General features: G+C 41.1%; 1 protein-coding gene across 1 annotated transcript in view; it reads right to left on the minus strand.

Annotated features, from left to right (window-relative positions):
• Positions 1 to 5605: 5605 nt before the first annotated feature.
• Positions 5606 to 23319, minus strand: part of LOC110593914 (adhesion G protein-coupled receptor E4-like) — a 45445-nt gene continuing 27731 nt past the window's right edge. Inside the window, exons 11-16 of the mRNA XM_021705360.1 lie at positions 21121 to 21353; positions 19123 to 19189; positions 18445 to 18536; positions 17091 to 17271; positions 8030 to 8125; positions 5606 to 5918 (exon numbers count right to left, since the gene is read on the minus strand). Coding sequence (XP_021561035.1) covers positions 5817 to 5918; positions 8030 to 8125; positions 17091 to 17271; positions 18445 to 18536; positions 19123 to 19189; positions 21121 to 21353 — 771 coding nt within the window. The 3' untranslated portion in view covers positions 5606 to 5816. The remainder of the gene's footprint in view (positions 5919 to 8029; positions 8126 to 17090; positions 17272 to 18444; positions 18537 to 19122; positions 19190 to 21120; positions 21354 to 23319) is intronic.

The following is a 23319-nucleotide window of genomic DNA, read 5'->3' on the forward strand; positions in this document are numbered from 1 at the left end:
TGTGATTATTTCACAGTGTCTGCATCTATCAAAACATCACATTGTACACCTTCAATACATACAAATTTATTTGTCAGTATACTTTGTTGATCACTAAAACTTGTGGGGGGAGAAAATAAATAGAATCAAAACCACAGAACTAGGGGCGCCTGAGTGGCTCAGTCGTTTAAGCGGCTGCCTTCAGCTCAGGTCATGATCCCAGGGTCCTGGGATCGAGCCCTGCATCAGGCTCCCTGCTCGGCGGAGAGCCTGCTTCTCCCTCTCCCTCTGTCTGCCGCTCTGCCTACTTGTGCTCTCTATCTCTGTTAAATAAATAAATAAAAATCTTTAAAAAAAAAAAACCACAGAACTAGATATTAAATATTAACGTGTGCAACTTAGTGTAAGTAAATGAAGGAATGAGTTAACATATAATAGTAAAATAGGAACATTTCAGTTCCACACTTCAGACTTTTAGGATTTGATCTGTGAGATAGAGAAGTGCTTTTCTTCCCATTTTTTATGGTATTTCTGCCATGCAGAAATTACTTTGAAGTGGATTTTCTTAGCCTCTCCCTTACCCTGACCCTAACCCTGCTTGTTGCAAGCAGACATAGAAATATCAGCTGTCCTATTTCTCATTCCTTAGCCTCTAAGGGCTCACTTCTTAGAATTGCCCCGTCTGACCTCACCTGTTCCCCAGCCCAGATCCCCATTAGAGACACCATGCTGCCAGCCTCCACTTCTGGCTGGAGAATGGATGATTCTCCTAATGAGCTAAAGAAAGTCAATGTCGGGGCGCCTGGGTGGCTCAGTTGTTAAGCGTCTGCCTTCGGCTCAGGTCATGATCCCAGGGTCCTGGGATCAAGCCCCGCATGGGGCTCCCTGCTCAGCTGGAAGCCTGCTTCCCCCTCTCCCACTCCCCCTGCTTGTGTTCCCTCTCTCGCTGTGTCTCTCTCTGTCAAATAAATAAATAAAATCTTTAAAAAAGAAAAGAAAAGAAAAGAAAGTCAATGTCATATTTGGGGTAGAGATTAAATTTCTTGTCTATTTCCTAGATAGTAAATTTAGAATTCACAGCAATATTGAGGAAACTCTGTGCTATTCGAAGAGGAGCAGCAAGAACCTAGATATTTCACACATTGTGGCAGGACGGTGGGGGTTGGGAAGGTTGAGCCATGTGCCCAAGCCCCACTTGGGTCCCTTTGACCCTCAGCTCTTGCCATTAACCTCTGTGCTATAGAATCACATAATTATTGCTCCTTCTTCCTACAACTTGGTTCATTCTGTCCTCTTCACTCTGCAGACTGACTTTCTCTAGCTGGTGAACAGGGTCCTTTATGGCCATCCCAGTGGGACCTCTGACAAAGACTCTCTCCTTGGATTCTGCTGGACTAGATTCAACCTTGGACTTTCCTCTCTATCCTTGTAGAATCCAGTTTGAGTAAGAATCCTGCTAAATCAGTTTAGCAAAAATCCCCCACCCTTGGTATCTGATCACCCTCCATATCTTACCACACTGGCTTGCCTTCAGTAAGAATTCCCCTGGTTCTGATGTTTCCTCTTGGTGATTTTATATCCCTGACTCCTACCCTGCTCCTTGGATATAAATCTCCAGTTGTCACTGTTGGAATCAGAACTGAGTCCAATCTCCTCCCTTACTACAAGACCCTATTGCACTGGTCCCTATACCCATCATGATGCTCCCCCTCTTGGATAAAGCCGGCCTTACTGTTCTCTAACAAGTGTCCTTAAATGACTTTTTCTCTAGGAGTTCGAATAATATGTTTTCTTGAACAGCTGCCAGGTCCATTCCGGTCTCTTAGTTCAAATGCTTAAGAGAGAAAATCTGATGGGTTATAGGACAAGTGAATGAATTGACCCCTCCTGGGTGACCACACTGTTGCAGTCAGTGATGGCCAGTAGGGACAAAGTTATGTGGCAAGTGGGGTGCACCTTCTACTCCAAAGGCAAAGGTATCATGGAAGAAAGCTGACACACTAGTTGTAGAGATTAATGCTGTCTTCTAATTGTAGACATAGGCGAGCGTATATATACATATCTGAGTGTATATCTGTGTGTATGCATAAATATAGCATAAATATAAAGAGGTGTGGGGATGAGAAACAATGATCAAGACAGACAGTAGCAGAGAGTGTAAGAACTAAACCAGGAACAGGAAGGACTAATCAGCAAGTTCATCATAAAACAAGAATATTTATCGAGCACTTACTATGTGCTGGATGTTATTCTAAACACCAAGATTACAGTGTGAATAAAACAGACAAAACCCCCTGCCCATGTGGTATAGACACTCCAGTGACAATACAAGAAATAATCCAAATAATAAGTAAACATCTGTGCAATAGTGCTGAGTACATCGAGGATGATAAAGCAGGGAAAGGTGATAGAGATGGGGATAGCTTCATTGTCAAGGTGGTGTGAGAAAAGAGACTTGCAGTGTATGCAAGTCATCCAGATATTAGGGGTAAAGAGCACTCTGAGAGGGAACAGCAAACTCCCTGCCACTTCTGAGGCAGGAGTGGGCCTGTTCTGGTTGAGGACCAGGAGAGCTGTTCAACTGGAGGGAAAAGTAGAAGGAAGCTAGAAGGAAAATAGCAGGAGGTGGAACCCCAGAAGTAAGGGTGGGGAAGTGCCTGATTTGTGGATACACTCCAAGAGGACTCTGGATTGTGATTATAGGAACTAAGATTCTGAATAGTGGAGGAACCTGATCTGACTTCATAATCAAGTAAGTTAAGGTGATCCACAATCCCAGTTTGCCTGGGGCTGTCCCGGTTTTAGCACCAACGTTCCCACATCTGGGAAAACTCTTTAGTCCTGGGCAAATCAGGATGGCAGTTCCCACTGGCTGGATGCCACGCTGATGACAGACATCAGAGCAGATGTGGAGGGACCAGTAAAGCAGCTACTGCATTAGCTTTGTCTTCACTCCTTGAATATCGACAAGACGCCAGAAGATTCTCCAGCTGTCTGTAAGGAACAGTATCATTTTTGATGAGATGGAAAGGGGTGGAGATTGGGTCTTTGATGACCTCATCAAGCTGCTTCACCAGACTTCAACTGTTCTCACTCAGACTCCTTGTCATGTGAGTTCATGAAATGTCTTTATTGCTGGAAGCAGTGCTTCCCAAGTGCAAATGAACATCCACATCTACTGAGAGTCTTGTTACAATGCAGGTTTGCTTCAGTAGGTCTAGAGTGAAGGCTGCAATGCTAAATCTCTAATAAGTAGTCAGTGTTTTGCTGCTGGTTTGAGGACCTCGCTTTGAGCAGGACAGTGTTTCTCAACCTCCTGTAGAGTTTGCTAAGCCATGGATTCCTGGGCCCCCAACTGCAGGGATTTTGAGTCTGGTGATGATTCCCAGGTGACATCTGAGGTTTGCATTTTAAACAAGCTCCCAGGCAATGCTGATGATGCAGATCCACAGACCCCAGGTTTCTCAAACTTTAACTTGCATAAACTCTCCTGGAGATCTTGTTATAATGAAGAGCCCAATTCACTGGATGTGGGACTGAGCCTAAGATTCTGCATTTGTACCAGATTTCCACATGATTCAGATGCCACTATGCTACTGATTATCAGGCCACATTTGGAGCAGCAAAGCAGGTCAGTTAGGTTTCTATTACTTGCAAATAAAAGCATCTCTGATTGATTGCTGCCTATATGTGTTTTTGCAGGGAGAGGAGTCACTTTTTCAAAATCAGGCTCTCAAAGTATTCTCTGATGCAATAAAAGAAAATCTTAAGAGCTCCCATCTTGGAGTCCCTTAGTTTTATTTTCTCTCCTCTGGGGCACTAACCCAAGCATGGGCCCTCTAAGCAAAAGTGCATGTTGCATAGAAGCAGAAGTGGATTTTGCTTCTACCTCAGTGGGGTGGGCAGTTCCCAGAAAAGAAGAACTGGGCAGACAACACAAGAGGCGTTCCCCACACATACCACCACCTCTAAGTATAGAGTAGGCACCTAGCAACCACATTCTGGCTTCTGTTTGATTATTCATTTCCTGGAACAGCTGGCTGACCACAAGGGACTTCTTCAGCAGTTGCCTGTTCACTATGAACTAATGCTTAGACCAGTAAATTCTCAACAGGATCATTTCTATTCCCAGGTGACAATGTCTGGAGACAATTTTGATTGTTGCAATGGGTGTGTGGGGTGGGGTGGTTACTGGCATCTAACTGGTAGAGGCCAGGGATGCTGCTCAACATCCGGCAATGCAAAGGATAGCCGCCCACAACCAAGAATTATAAAACCCAAAATGTCAATAGTGCAGACCTTGAGAAGTAATGCTCTAAGTGGAGGCAAGGAACATTTCACTTATCACCTTTTTAATTTATCATTAAGACATTTATCATTCTGACCTTCCAGAAGTTTATGATCCAAGCAGGCATGATTTACAAGCACACACATCATGTGTGCAACAGCACACAAAATACAGGGTAAGTCAAGTCATACGGATGATAATAGAGTGAGTAAAGGAGATGGATTTCTGAGAGCTAGAAGAAGAAAAGGTTCTTGAAGGATGAAGAAGCTACTTCTTAAAGAAAGCAAAGGAGTGAGAGAGGCAGAAAAGAGAAAGAAAGCAGACTTCATGTTGGGAGGGGAGGAAAAATATTGAATAGAGAGGTCCAAGTGCACAGCACCTAGAACATTTGGCTGGTTTATCCTCTTCTTGCAACTGTCTTGAACACAAAAACAGCAGCAACACTTGTGGGACTTAAGTGCAAGGATTTGTCAACTGCCCAGGAAGGTTGCATTTCCTGCAAGTTTTATTTGTGCAAAGTTGAAATTGCAGATATAAAAATTAACACTGCAGGCATACCTTTTGAAAGCATGTGAATCTCCCAAAATTTTTACTGTTCAAAAGGAATAACAATATTTTAAGGCCAGCAGGTGGAGTGAATCATATACTCTTGTTGCATTGCTGCCATGTGGAAGAGACACTTGAGCTGATTAAGCAGAAAAGGGACACAGTCTTTGGTCCACCACCTAAAAACTGCACATGAAATCTCTTCAAATGAATCTGGCAACTCTTTGCTCCTATTTTTACCTTTCCTGCTGTTATCATGTAAAATTGGTTTTAAAATACCTTCTGGTAACAAAGTTAGCCATGCATTTATTAATTCCAGTGCTGAAAAACATTCCTAGAATCCAATTACTTTGAAAAAGAAATTAGAAATATTAAAAGAAAACAAATAAGGCCAAACAACTGCTGTGACCTTCATGCTGTTGGTTTGGGAGCATTTCCAGATGACACTAAGAAAACAAAATTAACCCAATAAATGAGTAAGTTTGAAAGTCATCAAACAAAGGAGTCGGTGCTGGTCTCCTGGCCACAAGACCCTTCCTGTTGACAACGTGCTCCTAAGATGGATGGTGGTGGAATTTTGCATTGCAAGAATGCAACCCCCCTTTTTAAATACTTATTCATATGGGAATTACTGAATTCTGAAAGTGTCGAGTTTGCAAAATCTTCAGGAGCATAAAAATGCAACACCAAATGCCCAGAGAGAGAAACCTGCCAGGTGAATCTAGATGTTGGCCAATAAATCCTGGGCAAAGTAGCAATAGCTGGAAGAAGAAAATCCCCTTATTTCCTTCATTATTAAAAATTATTCCTTGAACATTTAATGGCATGTGATAAACAATACTGGGTATGGGTCTCAGAGGTCTCCCCATGACCCCTTCTTTCTAAGGACCTAGAAGCCAATAGAGTAAGGCCTCAGAACTGCTTTCAGGAGGAAGATACAGATGGTGGCATTTGTCCAATCCACGTGTGACCACAGGGGGCGCTGTCCAGAAGCAGCTCAGTTTTATGTTCTTAGCCAAAAAGCAGAGATAGGAGTCTGATGCTGAGGTTGCACAGAAGGAGCATCTCTTCTGGGAAAGACTTCTGATGACGTCCCTGGTTCCTCCTATTTGGGGAGATAATATGTAGAACAAGCTGAAAAGAAATTAACACCTCAGGAAATGACAAGCCAGAATTTCTCTAAGATCCAAAGTTCATTAAGATCTGACTAATATCTTAATACCTGACTTTACAGTCTTTCCTCCCCCAAACACCATCTATGATGGTCTTTTTATTTATCTGATCTTTTCACAAACATTTTCAGGGTGTTTGTTTACTGTGTGCCAAGCAGCATTCTAAGCTCTTAACACATATAACCTTGCTTTCTTCTCATGATGAGATAGATCCTATCACCATCCTCATCATACAGATGAAGTCCTGAGGCTTAGAGACAGTAAATGGCTAGCACAGGCTCATGCAGCCTGGAAGTGGTGGAGTTGGGACTCGAACTCAGGCACACTGGCTCCATTCAAACAATGAAGGATCACTAAATGCTACAGAGGATCAATGAAGCCTGTAAGGTTGAATATCCACTTTTTGTTTTTTATTTTTACGTATTTAATTTTTTAGAGAGAGTGTGAGAACGAGTTGGGGGAGGGGCAGAGAGAGGGAGAGAGAGAATCTCAAGCAAACTCCACGCTTAGCTCGGAGCCTGAGGTGGGGCTGGATCTCACAACCCTGAGATCATGACCTGAGCTGAAACCAAGATTGGGATGCTGAGCCCTGAATATGTGCATTTTAGAATGTAAAATGTTGTCCAAAGATAAGAGGATAGGATCACTGTTTGGGGCCTTCTATATAATTGACTCTTGATAATGTGGTGTTCATACAAGTAGTGTTGACATGGTTCAGAGTAGAGCAAAGTGCTTTCATGTACATTGTTTTTACTTAGTCAACCAGACATTTCCATGATGAATGAATTGAGGCTCAGGGAGGTTAAGCTCCTTGCCCAGCATCTACCAGCTGGAACCTGAAAGAATCAAGATTCAAACTCAAATCCGGTGAGCCCCAGAATCCATGCAATGGGTTCCACTATGCAACATGCTTTTGGAGACCACATGTGTTGGGACAGTTCCTTTACACAGTTCAGGTTGGCATAACCTTTGACTGCTGGTGATTTCAGCCAAGGGGTAAATCAGTGGCATATACTGTTAGGACACAGTCAGCAGCCAGTAAACAGAATTGTCCTCGGTCTGAAAGTGCATGTCCCAGGAAGCTGGTCCCAAAAGTTGTTGACAATCTGCAGTGACAAACAACTCTGGTGACAACCAAGGAATGTTGTCAACTTTCAGAGGAAAACAGACCTGAGTCTGAACCCCTGTACCCAGCTGAGTAGCTTCAGGCCAATTATGTGGACTTTCCCAGTCTGAGTTCTCATCTATAAACAAGGACCTTAGACACTCAACAAGTTAAGTGAGCATCTTTTGTGGGCCAGGCATTGCTCTAGGTAGAAGGAAAATCATAGTAACCACAGCACTGAAACTTACAGGGGGTAGAGATTGACCAAACGTAAACACTTTCATATTTTTCAGAGTAAAACAAGTATCATACAGAGAGGCACATCATGCAGAGAATTAAAATAGAAGGTGGTGATAGACAGTCAAAGATTGTCAGTGGCCACCGTACTGGAAACCAAACTCCCCCCACCTCATGAGTCCTGATTTCTCTTCACTGCTCTGTATTTTTCCATAGCCCACATCACTTTGTGAAATACTGTATAATCCATGTTTGGGGGTTTATTCTCAGCCTCCCCCAACCAGAATATTAGTTCTGTGAGGGCAAGGATTTTTGTCAGTGTATCTTCTGCTGTTTCCCCAGCACCTAAAACAGCATCTGGCATGTACTGGCTACTCAGTAAATATTTGTTAAATGAACATTGTTAAATAAATTTAAGTTTCTTGATAAATATCATTTGGATGCTTATGGAAAGACGGGAGAGAGAGAGGGAGAGAAAGGAAGGAAGGGAGGAAGGAAGGTAGAAGGAAGGGAGGAAGAAAGGAAGAAGGAAGGGAAGGGAAGTGTTCCACTGATTTTGGCCTCAAAAACCAGAAAGCACCAGCATAATGGAGGAAGTAATGTAATTTCTCTTTTCCTTCAGATCAAGAGACCAGGAAACTCCTGGCAGTACAAGATGTTGGGTTCAGCCAGTACACAGCATTGTAGAGAAGTTGGTCTTACCGTTTTGGTTTGGGTCGTAGAATGTGTTACCTCAATACTTTCAGTTTCAACCCCTTTCCAGATCCCACTAAACCACTTCTTGTATTCCATTCGCACCTGAGGAATATAGAGGTTTGTGTCACATCAGGAGCTTGCTTAGGGAGAAAGGACCCTGAATAGGAGGTTAAAGATATACATGCCAAGCCCCATGACTACCCTCTCATTGGTTTCCTGTATAGTCTTGGACATCCTCTTCTAGGTTCATTCTAAAATTCAACTTTTGCTGAATGTATTTACTAAATGTATTTACTAAATGTCAGGCATCACAAAGTCTCTTTAGAGTCTATAGAGTGGTGGTGGTGATGATGATTCTGACAATGAAGAGGAGGAGGAAGGAGAAGGTGATGGTTATCATGGAAGTGATGATGGTCATAATGATGACAGTGCAGATGATGGTGGTGGTGGTGGTGATTATAACAATGAAAGTCAACATTTATTGAACACTAGCAATCTCCAGTACACTTTATTTTACCCAATATATAATTTCATCCTACATAAACCAAGTGAGGAAGGTTCTTCTGTTACCCCCAATTAAAGATAAAGAAGCTGAAGCTGTTGGAAGTAAATGGACTTATTCAAGGTCATACAGCCAGCATTCAGCACCTCATCATTCTCACACCAGAGCCCCGACACTAACTGCTATGCTGAACCACTCCCTGTGATTGCATGGATTCCTTCCTGAAACCTGCTTAACATGTTATAAAAAGATATTTAAATATTTAATATTCAACATTATTTCACAAAGACACTTAAGTTGTACTGTACTTCTGGGTGTGAGGATACCAACAATTAAGAAGGCACTAGGAGATGAAAGAGAAATAAATGAAGTGTTATGCAGCTGTCTTTGTCTCCAGCATCTTAATGGTTGGTAGTCCTGCCCAATAGCAAAGCGAGAAAAGCCAGGAAAACTGTTTCCAATCATCTAAAAGGAGTAAAAATACAAGAAGATGGCCCTTACAAGAACTTAATGTATGCCAAGGACTGCACTAGGAGATTCATATTGCATTATCTCTTTTTTTTCTTTTTTAACTTTCTTTCTTTCTTTCTTACTTTAATTTTTTTATTATTATGTTCAATTAGCCAGCATATAGTACATAATTAGTTTTTGATGTAGTGTACAATGATTCATTAGTTGTATATAACACCCAGTGCTCATCCCAACACATGCCCTCATAATACCCATCACCTGGTCACCCCATTCTCCCACACCGTCCCTTCTGTAACCCTCAGTTTGTTTCCCGGAGTCCAGAGTCTCTCATGGTTTGTCTCCCTCTCTGATTTCTTTCCATTCAGTTTCCCCTCCCTTCCCCTGTGGTCCTCCATGATATTCCTTATGTTCCACATATGAGTGAAAACATATGATAATTCTCTTTCTCTGCTTGACTTATTTCACTTAACATAATCCCCTCCAGTTCCATCCATCTCAAAGTGAATGGTGGGTATTCAACCTTTAGGATGGCTGAGTAATATTCTTTGTATATATGAACCACATCTTTATCCATTCATCTGTTGAAGAACATCTCCCCTCCTTCCACAGTTTGGCTATTGTGGACATTGCTACTATGAATATTGGGGTGCATGTGCCCTTCTTTTCACTACATCCTGTATCTTTGGGGTAAACACCTAGTAGTGCAATTGCTGAGTCATAGGGTAGCTCTATTTTTAACTTTTTGAAGAACCTCCATGCTGTTTTCCAGAGTGGCTCACCAGCTTGCATTCCCACCAACAGTGTAAGAGAGTTCCCCTTTCTCCACATCCTCGCCAAAATTTGTTGTTTCCTGTCTTGTTAATTTTAGCCATTCTAACTGGTGTAAGGTGGTATCTCATTGTGCTTTTGATTTGTATTTCCCTGATGGCTAGTGATGTTGAGCATTTTTTCATGTGTTTGTTGACAATTTATATTTCTTCTTTGGAGAAGTGTCTGTTCATGTCTTCTGCCCATTTCTTGACTGGATTCTTTGTTTTTTAGGAGTTGAGTTTGAGAAGATCTTTAAAGATCTTGGATACCAGCCCTTTATCTGTAATGACATTTGCAGATATCTTCTCCCATTCTGTGGGTTGCCTCTTAGTTTTGTTGACTGTTTCCTTTGCTGTGCAGAAGCTTTTTATCTTGATGAAGTCCCCAAAGGTCATTTTTGCTTTTGTTTCCCTTGCCTTTGGAGACGTGTCTTGAAAGAAGTCACTGTGTCCAATGTCAAAGAGGTTACTTCCTCTGTTCTCCTCTAGAATTTTGATGGATTCCTGTCTCACATTGAGGTCTTTCATTTATTTTGAGTTTATCTTTGGGTATGGTGTAAGAAAATGATCTAGTTTCATGCTTCTGCATGTGGCTGTCCAATTTTCCCAGCACCATTTATTGAGGAGACTGTCTTTTTTCCACTGGATGTTCTTTCCTGCTTTGTCAAAGATTAGTTGACCATAGAGTTGAGGGTCCATTTCTGGGATCTCTATTCTGTTCCATTAATCTATGTGTCTGTTTTTGTGCCAATACTATGCTGTCTTATGATCACAACTTTGTAATATAGCTTGAAGTCAGGCATTGTGATGCCCCCAGCTTTGTTTTTATTTTTCAACATTTTCTTGGGGTGATTCAGGGTCTTTTCTGGTTCCATACAAATTTTAGGATTGTTTGTTCCAGCTCTGTGAAAAATGTTGATGGTATTTTGATAAGGATTGCATTGAAAGTGTGGTTGCTCTGGGCAGCAAGACATTTTAACTATATTTGTTCTTCCAATCCCAGAGCATGGAATGTTTTTCCATCTTTTTGTGTCTTCCTCAATTTCTTTCGTAAGTGTTCTGTAGTTTCTAGAGTATAGATCCTTTACCTCTTTAGTTAGATTTATTCCTTGGTATCTTATGGTTTTTGGTGCTATTATAAATGGAATCAATTCCTTAATTTCTTTCTTCAGTTACATTGTTAGTCTATAAAAATGCCACTGATTTCTGTGCATTGATTTTGTATCCTGCCACATTGCTGAATTGCTATATGAGTTCTAGTAATTTAGGGGTGGAGTCTTTTGGGTTTTCCACATAAAGTATCATATCATCTGTGAAGAGTGAGAGTTTGACTTCTTCTTTGCCAATTTGGGTGCCTTTTATTTCTTTTTGTTGTCTGGTTGCTGATGCTAGGGCTTCTAGTACTATGTTAAACAACAATGGCATGACCACACAGAAAGACAAACTCAAAATGGATGAAAGACCTCAATGTGAGACAGGAATCCATCAAAATCCTAGAGGAGAACATAGGTAGTTACCTTTTCAACGTTGGCCACAGCAACTTCTTTCAAAACATGCCTCCAAAGGCAAGGGAAACAAAAGCAAAAATGAACTTTTGGGACTTCATCAAGATAAAAAGCATCCGCACAGCAAAGGAAACAATCAACAAAACAAAGAGACAAACTCCCACAGAATGGGAGAAGATATTTACAAATGACACTACAGATAAAGGGCTGGTATCCATGATTTCTTCTTTAAATGTTTGGCAGAATTCCCCTGGGAAGCCATCTGGCCCTGGACTCTTGTGTTTTGGGAGGTTTTTGATTACTGTTTCAATTTCCTTGCTGGTTATGGGTCTGTTCAGATTGTCTATTTCTTCCTGTTTCAGTTTGGTAGTTTATAAGTTTCTAGGAATGCATCCATTTCTTCCAGATTGCCTAGTTTGTTGGCATATAGCTGCTGTTAATAAGTTCTAATAATTGTCTCTATTTCCTTGGTATTTGTCATGATTTCTCCCCTTTCATTCATGATTTTATTAATTTGGGTCCTTTCTCTTTTCTTTTGGATAAGTCTGGACAGAGGTTTATCAATCTTATTAATTCTTTCAAAGAACCAGTTTCTAGTTTCATTGATTTGTTCTACTGTTCTAGTTTCTATTTCATTGATTTCTGCTCTAATCTTTATTATTTCTCTTCTCCTCCTTGGTTTAGGCTTTATTTGCTGTTCTTTCTCCTGGTCCTTTAGGTGTAAGGTTAGCTTGTGCATTTGGGATTTTCCTAATTTTTTGAGAGAGGCTTGGATGGCTATGTATTTCACCCTTCGGACCACCTTTGCAGTATCCCATAGGTTTTGGACCGATGTGTTTTCATTCTCATTGGTTTCCATGAATTGTTTATGTTCTTCTTTAATTTCCTGGTTGACCCATTCATTGTTTAGTAGGATGCTTTTTAACCTCCAACAGTTGAGTTCCTTCCAAATTTTTTTCTTGTGGTTGAATTCCAGTTTCAAAGCATTGTGTTCTGAAAATATGCAGGGAATAATCTCAATCTTTTGGTATCAGTTGAGACTTGATTTGTGACCCAGTATGTGGTCTATTCTGGAGAAAGTTCAATGTGCACTCGAGAAGAATGAGTATTCTGTTGTTTTGGGATGGAATGTTCTGTATATATCTATGAAGTCCATCTGGTCCAATGTGTCATTCAAAGCTCTTGTTTCTTTGTTGATCTTCAGCTTAGATTATCTGTCCATTGCTGTGAATCGAGTGTTGAAGTCTCCTACTATTAATGTATTATTTTCAATATGTTTCTTTTTTTGGTTATTAGTTGTTTTATATAATTGGCTGCTCCCATGTTGGGGGCATAGATATTTACAATTGCTAGATCTTCTTGTTGGATAGACCCTTTAAGTATGATATAGTGTCCCTCTACATCTCTTACTACAGTCTTTGGTTTAAAATCTAATTTGAAGCACTGGGTGTTATAGGAAAACAATGAATCATGGATCACCACATCAAAAACTAATGATGTAATGTATGGTGATTAACATAATAAAAAAAGTTAAAAAAACTAATGATGTATTGTATGGTGACTAACATAACATAATAATAATAAAAAAATCGAATTTGTCTGTTATGACGATTGTTACCTCAGCTTTCTTTTGAGGTCCGTTGGCATGATAAATGGTTCTCCGTCCCCTCACTTTCAGTCTGGATGTTTCTTTAGGTTCAAAACGAGTCTCTTGTAGACAGAATATGGATGGGTCCTGCTTTTTTTTATCCAATCTGAAATCCTGTGTCTTTTTATGGGAGCATTCAGCCTATTTACATTGAGAATAACTATTGAAAGATATGAATTTAGTGCTATTGTATTGCCTGTAAAGTCCTTGTTTCTGTAGATTGTCTTGTTAATTTCTGGTCTATATTACACTTGGGGTCTCTCTTTGCTTACCAAATCCCCCTTAATATTTCTTGCAGGGCTGGCTTGGTGGTCACATATTCTTTCATTTTCTGCCCGTCCTGGAAGTTCTTTATCTCTCCATCCATTCTTTTTAAAAATATTTTATTTATTTATTTGACAGAGAGAAAGATAGTGAGAGCAGGAACACAAGCAGGGGGAGTGGGAGAGGGAGAGGGAGAAGCAGGCTTCCTGCGGAGCAGGGAGCCTGATGCAGGGCTTGATCCCAGGACCCTGGGATCATGATCCAAGCCGAAGGCAGACACTTAATGACTGAGCCACCCAGGTGCCCCTCTCCATCCATTCTGAATGACAGCCTTGTTGGATGAAATATTGTTGGCTGCATGTTCTTCTCATTTACTAACCTGAATATGTCTTGCCAGCCCTTTCTGGCTTGCCAGGTCTCTGCTGATAGGTCTGATGTTATTCTGATGTTCTGTTCATATGTAAGGAACCTCCTTCCCCTTAACTGTTCTCAGGATAGTTTCTTTAGCTGTAAGATTTGCAAACTTCACTATTATATGTCAGGGTGTTGATCTATTTTTATTGATTTTGGTAGGGGTCCTCTCTGCCTCTTGGACTTGAATGGTTGTTTCCTTCCCCAGATTAGGGATGTTCTCAGGTATGATTTGTTCAAATATACCTTCTAGTCCTCTCTCTCTCTCCACCCTCTCAGGGATCCCAATAATTCTGACATTGGAACATTTCATGGTATCATTAATCTCTCTATTTTCATAGGCTGCTAGCTGCCTATCTCTGTCTTCCTCGACTTCCTTCCTTTCCATCAGCTTATCTTCTAGATCACTATTCTCTATTCTGCCTCATTTACTCTGGCTGTTAGACTATCCAGTTTAGACTGCATCTCAGTCATAGCATTTTTAAGTTTGGCCTAATTACATCTCATTTCTTCCCTTAGAGATTCTATATTGTCACTAATGCTTTTTTTCAAGCCTAGCTATTGACTTCATTATTGCTATCCTGAATTCTATCTCTGACATCTTGCTTATTTCCATATCCATTAGTTCTGTGGCAGAGGACATTGTCTCAGGTTCTTTTCTTTGTTGAGAGTTCCTCCTCCTAGTCATTCTGTAGAGGGATGGTTGAGTGAATGAACAGAGTCCAAAATATCAACCACCACCCAAGCAAAATGCACCCTAAAAAAAATCCAAAGTGGTCGGAAGCTACCACAGATATGCAAACAAAGCCAAGATGATCCAAAACAATAAAAAAAGGTGGAGGAGAGCTTATAATCTCTCAGGGTGGACAAAGCAGGGTTATCTGCCTGTTCCTGATTGATTTTTGGTCTGTGTGTTTGAAGACACTATATCCCCAAATTGCAAAGAAATCAGAACTTATATATTTATCAAGATAAAATTGAATAGAGTGAAAAATGGACTAGTATGGGGAATAGTCTATAAAACGTAGAAGTGAACAAATAAAAGTTAAAAAGCAGCCTAAAACATAACTTGGGAAATAAGAATCTATTTGAAACATGAACAGGGTAAAACAAAAAAAGAAAGAAAAAGAAAAGAAACAAAAAAGAAACGTAAAATTTTAGCCTGAAGTATAAATCCTTCATGAGAGAACCTGGAGCTTCCTATATTATTTTCCCCCTGGCACTGGAGTTTTACAGTCCGTTGGGAAATAAGCTTATCATTCACCTGTTCTTCCAGTCTATCTTCTGGGGGAGGGGCCTGCTGCTTGGCTTCTCAGGTGTCTTTGCCTGGGTGGAATGCTCCACCCCTTGTCAGGGGGATGGGCTTAATGTGAGCTGGTCATTTGTGTGGCTTTTGTTCCCTGGTGGGTTTCGGCTTCTCTTTAGAGGGTCAGAGCAAATATGGCCATTCAGGAATCTCTGGCCCAGAGCCACAAGTTCGCTGTCCCCTTTCTTCAATAAACCTGCCAGGTCAAGCCATCTCCACTTCTGTGTGTACCAAACTCCACAGACTCGTGCTATTCCCACCCTCCACAACTCTCCCAGGGGAGTTCTGGGGACCTGAGAGCATCTGTGCGCTTTGTGACTTAGCAATTGCTAGTGGCTGTGGGCTTGTGCATGCACCCTCTTCCGTGGCTCCCAGTTCATGGCTGGGTGCCTCCCCAGTATTCTTTCATGGGCCACACTACCCTGAGAGCTGTTGTCCAGTCATGGGCACAAGCCGTTTTATATCTCACCTGAGATGTTAAACAGCCTGCACCTTCTAGTCCTTTTCAGGGTGGTCAGGAAGAGAGTGGTCTTGCTACAAGCCAGCTGGCAGTTTATGGTGACTGGATCTGAGAGTCCCTTCTGGGCTCATTGACCATAACCACTCTCCTCGCTCCACTGCTTGGGCACTCTACTGGTCAGACTCCCCCATACTTTCTGAGTCTCCTGGAATTCTGAGACCACAATGATCCACTTAGAATTCTGCCCTATTCATCCCCTGTGCCCTTTTCAGAAAGGGATGTCTCTCACTGGAGCAGATTTCTAAGGGTCCTCATTTTTTGCTCCAGTGTTATATCACTTTCCAGGGGTTAGCTTATGGAGGGTCCATTCCCCCTCTGTTTATCTTCTGATATTTCCCCCAAAGCTTCAAGGTTCTGCACCTCCTACTTTGCAAAAAGTAGTCATTTTTCTGCTTGTAGAGATCCAGATAAATCTTCTTACATCTCAGGTTGAATTCATGTGTGTTCAGAATGGTTTGATAAATATCCATCTAACTTTGAGAGACCAGATGGAACAAGGTCCCCTACTCTGTTGCCATCTTCCCCCCCCCCCCGCAATATCTCTTTTAATTCTTAATCCTGTGAGGCAGGTATTGCCACGAACACAGGTGAGAAGATTGAGGCTCAGAGAGGGTAAGATGGCTGGCCAAAGTCACACAGCAACCTACTCAGTGGAAAACCTACATTAGAGCTGAAGTCACTCTGTTTTTGGCATAGTAAGTAAATATTCCAGTGTCCCTCCATAAAGTGCACCTCACTATAAGAGGCTTCTGTGTCTTTCTGGTGAACTCAGGTATGGCCAAGGAACTTGCTCCACCCAATGAAAGAGAGCTAATTAAGCTCACTTTGCCAGGATCTCCCTTCCCTTGGCCATGAGAATACCAGTGTTCTAAATAAGGGCTGACCTTATTCAACCTATATCCCAGAGTGAAGACAATGTAGATCAAGCCATGGCTATGTAGCATGAGCAAGAAATAAACCTGTATTGTTATAAACCACTGAAATTAGAGGGTGGTGGCTATAAGTTACTGAATCATAATCTCCCTTATGCTGACTGATACATGCTCTGCTATAGACTGAACTATGTCTCCTCAAACTTCACATGTTAAAGCCCTAACTTCCCAGTATGACTGTATTTGAAGACATGATGGCCTTTATAGAAGCAGTTAAGATTAAATGAGTCCACAAGGGTGGAGCCCTGATCCAATAGGATTAGTGTCCTGATAAGAAGAGGCATAAAAGCTCTCTCCTTCTCTTTCCCATGTAAGGGTAGAGCAAGAAGGTGGCCATCTGCAAAAAAGAACAGAGATCTCACAAGAACCCAACTGCACAGGAACTCTGAACTCAGATTTCCAGCCTCTAGAATTAAACGAGAAATTTCTGTTGCCCAAGCCACACAGTCTATGGTATTTTGATGTGTCATCCCCAGGTGACAAAGGCATACTCTTAAGAGATAGGTTGGAATGTGAAGGTTAGTCAGATGCTAGTGAAACCCAGAGCACACAGCATATCAAATCATCACCTAAACCCTCCTTTCAGAATAAGGAAACCCCAAATACAAATATGAAATGTCAGAGAAAGGTGAGAATGGGAACAACCATTCAATAAGACTTTGAGAGTTGCCTGTTGAGAAACAAAATAATTAGCCTTACCTGGCGATTAAGGAGACAGTGTACCACAAAGAGCAAAACACCCTGAAGGACATTGATGATGGTGAATGTGTATGCAATGACTGATCCGATCACTTCCCCGACCTCTTCAACCATAAAAAGGCCAAGGCCCCAAGAACAGCCCAGGATAAATAGCTGAGCAATGGCTTTAAATGTCATGACTCTGAAAAGGAACAGGAGCAATAATAAGTATCATTCACCACTATGTGTTGGGTGCTGTGCTAAATGCTTTGCACATATTACCTGATTTAAACTTCACATCAACCCCATGTGCTTAAGTGATCTATGCAAAGAAATACAACTCGAAGATGAGGCAGAACGCATGTTTGCCATGGCTGCTTCTGAGAATAATGCTTTCTCCTATTCTTGGAAGTGATTTATCTGCAAGTCCTTTACCTGGATCTATTGGAAGATGTGTGGAAGTGCCTTCTAGAAATTTGTATTGAAAATGTGTTGATATGATATCATGACTTCAGAATAGAACGTGCTGTTGTGTTTCTTCAAAGGAAAATTGTGTTTTATAAAACAGAATGGGGTTCTTGGTGGCAACTGTCTAGGAGAGATGACACGTGTGAGTGTGTGTGTGTGCATGCACACAGGGGAGTGAGTCTGCACTCATCCAACACGTGTAGAGAGATGAAGAAACGCCAAGAAGGGTGAAGCTGTGACCCTCCAAGACTAAAAATACTAAGGCAAAGAGATGTTAGCTCGGTTTGATAAGTAGATGAGATCAAAGCCAGGGTCTGAAATTGGAAAGATATTCCTTTAAGTTTTGTCCACATGACTCACCAATGCAAATTTTTGCCCATGCTTGGGTAAAATAAGCACTTGCTCCTCTTATCAATGGGGGGATGGTAGTTGTGCCCACCACATAGATTGAAGTTATGAGCATTCAGTAAAAGAATATTGGTAAACTCCAAACATCTACTAAGTTCCTAGTTAATGTTAGTTGTTCTTATCGTTATTTTTAATAATTTAGATCAGCACAGTAAGAACTGAGTGTCTACAACCAAGGATAATGGAGTCCAGAAGTGGTTGGACTAGCAGGGTGGGGGAGGGAGGATAATGTTGATACTCTTGGCATGAATTTCAGATGAAGAGTTTGCTACACAAAGGAGAAACCCAATGAATATTTTTGAATAAAGAGATCAAGGAGTACATTAAGCTACCTGAAAATTATAGTTTTTACTTCTAGAAGTTGTACTGCACACACCCTTTATCCAGTACCATGAAATTTTATATCAGATTTTTGTATAGGTTTTTCTTTCCCAGGTAGAAAGAAAAGTAGCCTTGTAGGAAAAATCTGTGGATACCACTGATTCTGGGACCTTCTTACCTGGTGTCCTGAATGGTAGAAACTTCTTTATTGAGGGAGGAAAGTGTGCTTCTCAAAATCCACAGAATTTGGAAGTACAACACCAAGTTTATCTGTGGACACAGAATGAAATATTGACTTGGAATTTTATTTTGAGACCATGTCATGAAACCCAATTTGAGGTGGACCTAAGTATCTTTTTCCAAAAGATACTGGCTTCATAGGATGTTATGCTCTGGTATTTTATACAGCACATTGTGTGTATATGGACCTGGGGCACTTGGTGCTTGATTAGGGTGACTATATAATGTATCATTCAAACCAAGATCCCTTGAAAGTGAAAGATTACTATTAATGTCTATACCAGGACAATGGATGTGATCAGAAAGTTGTTGGCAAACAGGAGAACATGTCACTCTGTGCAGAGTAGATACTTGCTAAATGTTTGTTGAATGAACAAACATAGGTTTTTACAAGAATTCCCAGCAGAGAGTTATATTATATCACAGCTCCCTTAGTAATCCGTAAGGGAGCAAGGGAAAGACATATGAAGACAGTATTTCTAGGAAGAGGAGTTAATCACATTAGGCTATATTTTCTTATCTTCACTTCATTTCCATTTTCACAGCAAGAAATGCACTCCATGCTAGGCCAACCCAGGGCAGACACACCCATAAATAACTATCACTAGTCACTTACCAAGATAATGACTGCCACTGGCCCCATGAAACTCCAGATGAACCCTTTATTGAGCTTGAGCCAGCAGCTGTTGAGAGAAGGGTATGCATGAGCTGCCTATTTCTCAGAGGGCAGAGAGTTTGAATTCAGACTCCTGTAGCAAGATCCAACCAGTGCTGGGAACCATTTCATTCAGAACCTAGATTTTAGTGCCATCAGACATGGGTCCTCACCTGACACAAGCTGTATGCTCTAAGCCTCAGTTTCCTCAAGTGTAAAGTGGGGGCAAATGGAAGTATTGAAAAGATTACATGATTACAGTGGCTATATGCCAAGTTTTGAAGTCAGGTAGGGTCAGTCCTCTGACTTCATTCCTCTCCTTCAATATTGTGTTAGCTACTTAGGATCTTTTACTTCTCTATATAAACATTAGAATCAGTTTATCAATATCTACAAAATAATTTTCTGAGATTGTTATTGTGAATGCATTGAATCTATAGATCAATTTGGGAGGAACTGACTGACTTCTTGACAATACTGAATCTTCCTATCCATGAACATGGACTATCTCTCCATTTATTTGAATCTTCTTTGATTTTTTTCATCAGACTTTTTCAGTTTTCCCCATATAGATAGATCTTGTAGGAAAGATCAAATGAAATAATGTGTATGTAGTTTTTGAGTATGGTTCCTGGCAAAGAGGTAAGGTTCAATAAATAGTGCCCCCAAATAATGATTGCTATCAGAAAGAGAGTAAAAGTAGTAATTTAACTACAAGAATACCTACCAACACTAAATATTTTCCATGTATCAAGTACACTGTTGCCCAAATACTTTTTATTAAATCATGCCTTATGTTGGCAAAGATAGTATAAATTATCCTGAACAAAGACCTGGCAGCATAAAACTAGTAAATGTAACAAGCAATCGCCAACACTCAGTGAGCAGAAAAGCTCTGACACTTAAGTTCTCTTCCAAGTTTTACAAATGATGACCCACAGTCCAAATCCAGTCCACCCCTTGTTTTTGTAAATAAAGCTTTATTGAAACATAACCACACCCATCCATTTATATATGGTCTATGAATTGGCTGCTCTCCCACCACAAGGGCAACATTGAGTAATTGCCACAAAGATCATATGGCCCTCAGAGACAAAAACATTTACCATTTGGCCCTTTATAGAAAGTTTGTCAACCCTTGATCTACGCTACCATGAGATCTCCAGAATCATTCTAGCAGGACATAGGGTTCAGGCTGGAGACAGGACATCTTTTTTTCTTCAAGAGAGACGCCTTCATCATGTTGTTTTAGCACATGCATGCCTACTCCCTAACCGAAGCCCCATTGCCAAAATACTAACGTCTTCAACTAACTTTGCAGAGCTTTGCAAACTTCTTTAGTGAGGCAGCAATTCCTTTAGTGAGGAATTCTGACTTATTCTCTTTTTAGCTGAGACCTTAAGAAAGTTTCTTAGATGCGCTAGGACCCAGATGTCCTGAGTATGGATGATGAACCGTGCTGACCCCACAGGATCACGGGGAGAATGAGACATGATATGCACTATCTCTGATGCATCACAGGCCTTCAAGATTTGTTGCTATTGTTGTTACTCTTTACATTTTGGGATGAATCTCAAGCTCTTCCAGAATCCTCCAGAACACAGAGGCCAGAGGTGGGCTTTTCTGTCCCTGAATTTTCTGAGTATACTTTTTTGTCCCTAATGTCCTGAAGTTGTGTTCAAAATTTTATGTGTAAGTACATTTGTCTGAAAGGTATATTTCCTTGTTTGGGGAAATAAGCCCTAGATTTCACCAAAAGTCTCAAAACGATCCAACTCCAAAGATGCTGAGAAGCATTCCTCTAGGAACTTCTAAAAGAAAATAGAATTCTGGCTTAAAATGGGACTGGTTTTGTGAAGTATAATTCATAACAGGAAATGGACTGAAATGTTTTTTGAGTTCAGATCATATAACAGCCACAGACGCCACTTCCACCATAAAGGCACACATCATGCTTACTGAGTATGTGATCCATAATTTTGGGGTCCTACTATTGCAGACACAGCCACAATGAGAGCTGGAATCCCATAGCCTAAAGGGTACATGAACTTCTTGAATTTGCCTGCACTGGTGTAGTTGGCCACCTTGAGATTCCTAACGGTGAGGATGAGGTGCAGCCCTTCAAGGAACATCCAGGTGAAGGAGGCCAGGTAGAGGTAGTGCAGCACCCCTGCAACGATGGAGCACAGCACCTGGAGGGGAGACAAGAGTTCGGAATGTGGTCTGTGCCTGATCATGTCCGCAGCACTTAGCATTTCCTGGATGTTGGCCTACATTTTCAATTCTAACACCTGTGACATTTTGCCTGGGGGCAACACATTTTGGGGGGGCTCTCAATGTCCCTTGCTTACACCACATATGGAGCGGGCTAGAAATACCAAGGAATGAATGCCATGGGAACAGTCCTCAGATTCATGACAGACAAGAGTTGGTAGATGAATATTCCATGGCCCTTGCCCTTTGGGTGGGTTTGATGCTTAATTTTATGTGTCAACTCGACTGATAAGGAATGTCCAGATAACATGTAAAACATCATTTCTGGGTGTGTCTGTGAGGGTTTTACAGGAAGCGATTAGCATTTGAGTTGGTAGACTAAGTAAAGATCACCCTCACCAATGAGGGCATCATCATTCAATCCACCTGAGGGTCTAAGAAAAACTTAGATGGAGGAAGGGAGAATTTGCCCTCTGCTTGAGCTGGGACATCCATCTCTGCCATTGGTGGCTGTGGTTCCAATAAACAAAACAGACTGTTTTATAAAACAGATTTTTTTTTTTAACAGAAACAGAGGGTGGGCCAGAATCAGTGTCAGCACTGTACTTGCCAACCTTGCCCATTTCCTAATGAGGAAACTGGGGACCAAAAGGTAAATCTCACCCAAGATCACATAGCTAGTAAAAAATAGAAATGGATTTGAAACCCAAACTGTCTCCAGAGACTATACTTCCTCTTAACCATAGCAATGTATTGTCTCCCAGGGGAGAAAAATAGTGCTTTCACAACCTTCTGGCTGTGATATAGTAGACTTTTAGGGTTAAAAGGAACTTTGGAAAACAGTTAGTTCCAATTCTTCCTGGCTATGATGATGACTGTGATCATAATGGAGACAAAAGCTAATATCACTTGTGTAGCAAAGCCACTGTCCACCCAGAATTCAAAACTCCCTCTACCCCTGATTCCAGACTATAGACTTGTCACTAGGATGAGGCTTCATCTACATCTCCCTGCTCCCCTTGCTCCCCTTGCTCTCAGGTGGGACCACTTCACTGATTTATAGCCAGTAGAACGTGAAGGGATGTGATGTGCACCACTTTCTAAGATGGCCCATATAAACCTCCCTCATGGGACTCTGCCACGTTCTTTTTTCTTTTCAGTTAACAAAAATGGAAAGGACTCTTGGATGACCTTGAAAGCTGTGCATACAAGGCAGAAGAGCTTCCATAAGCCTGAAGTTGGAGGATAGACTCCTTTCAAACCTGTTTGTCCATCCTCCACTAATACAGAAGGGGGATATTAACCACTCTTGTGCTTAGTCAATGACATTTTGGAGTTTATTTGTTACAGGAACTACTGTTACCTTACCTAATGCCATCAGTATGACTCTCAGTCAGCTTGCTAAATGGCTTCTCAAAAAGTACAGGTTTTATTCAGAGTTACAGATGAAGAGAGTTGAAATCGAAACTTGCTTTTTCCCCTAACACCATCACTGTTGACTCTATTTTTAAATTTTTTTATTTATTTAAAAATTTTAAAAATTTAAATTTAATTTAGTTAATATATAGTATATTTTTAGTTTAAGGGGTAGAATTTAGAGATTTATCAGTTGCATATAACACCCAGTGCTCATTACATCAAGTGCTCTCCTTATTGCCCATCACCCAATTACCCTGTCCCTCCCACCTCCCCTCCAGTAACCCTCAATTTGTTTCCTATAGTTAAGAGTCTCTTGGGGTGCTGGGTGGATAAGATGATTGAGCAACCAACTCTTGATTTTGGCTCAAGTCATGATCTCAGGGTTGTGGGGCTCTGCACTCAGCAGGGAGTCAGCTTGGGATTCTCCATCTCCCTCTCCCCCTGCCCCTCCCCCTGCTAGCTCTTTCTCTCTCTCTCAATCTCTCTCTCTCTTTTTCTCTCAAAATAAATAAATAAATCTTTAAA

The sequence above is a fragment of the Neomonachus schauinslandi genome, chromosome 1 (assembly GCF_002201575.2).
Source record: "Neomonachus schauinslandi chromosome 1, ASM220157v2, whole genome shotgun sequence".
Lineage (NCBI taxonomy): Eukaryota > Metazoa > Chordata > Mammalia > Carnivora > Phocidae > Neomonachus > Neomonachus schauinslandi.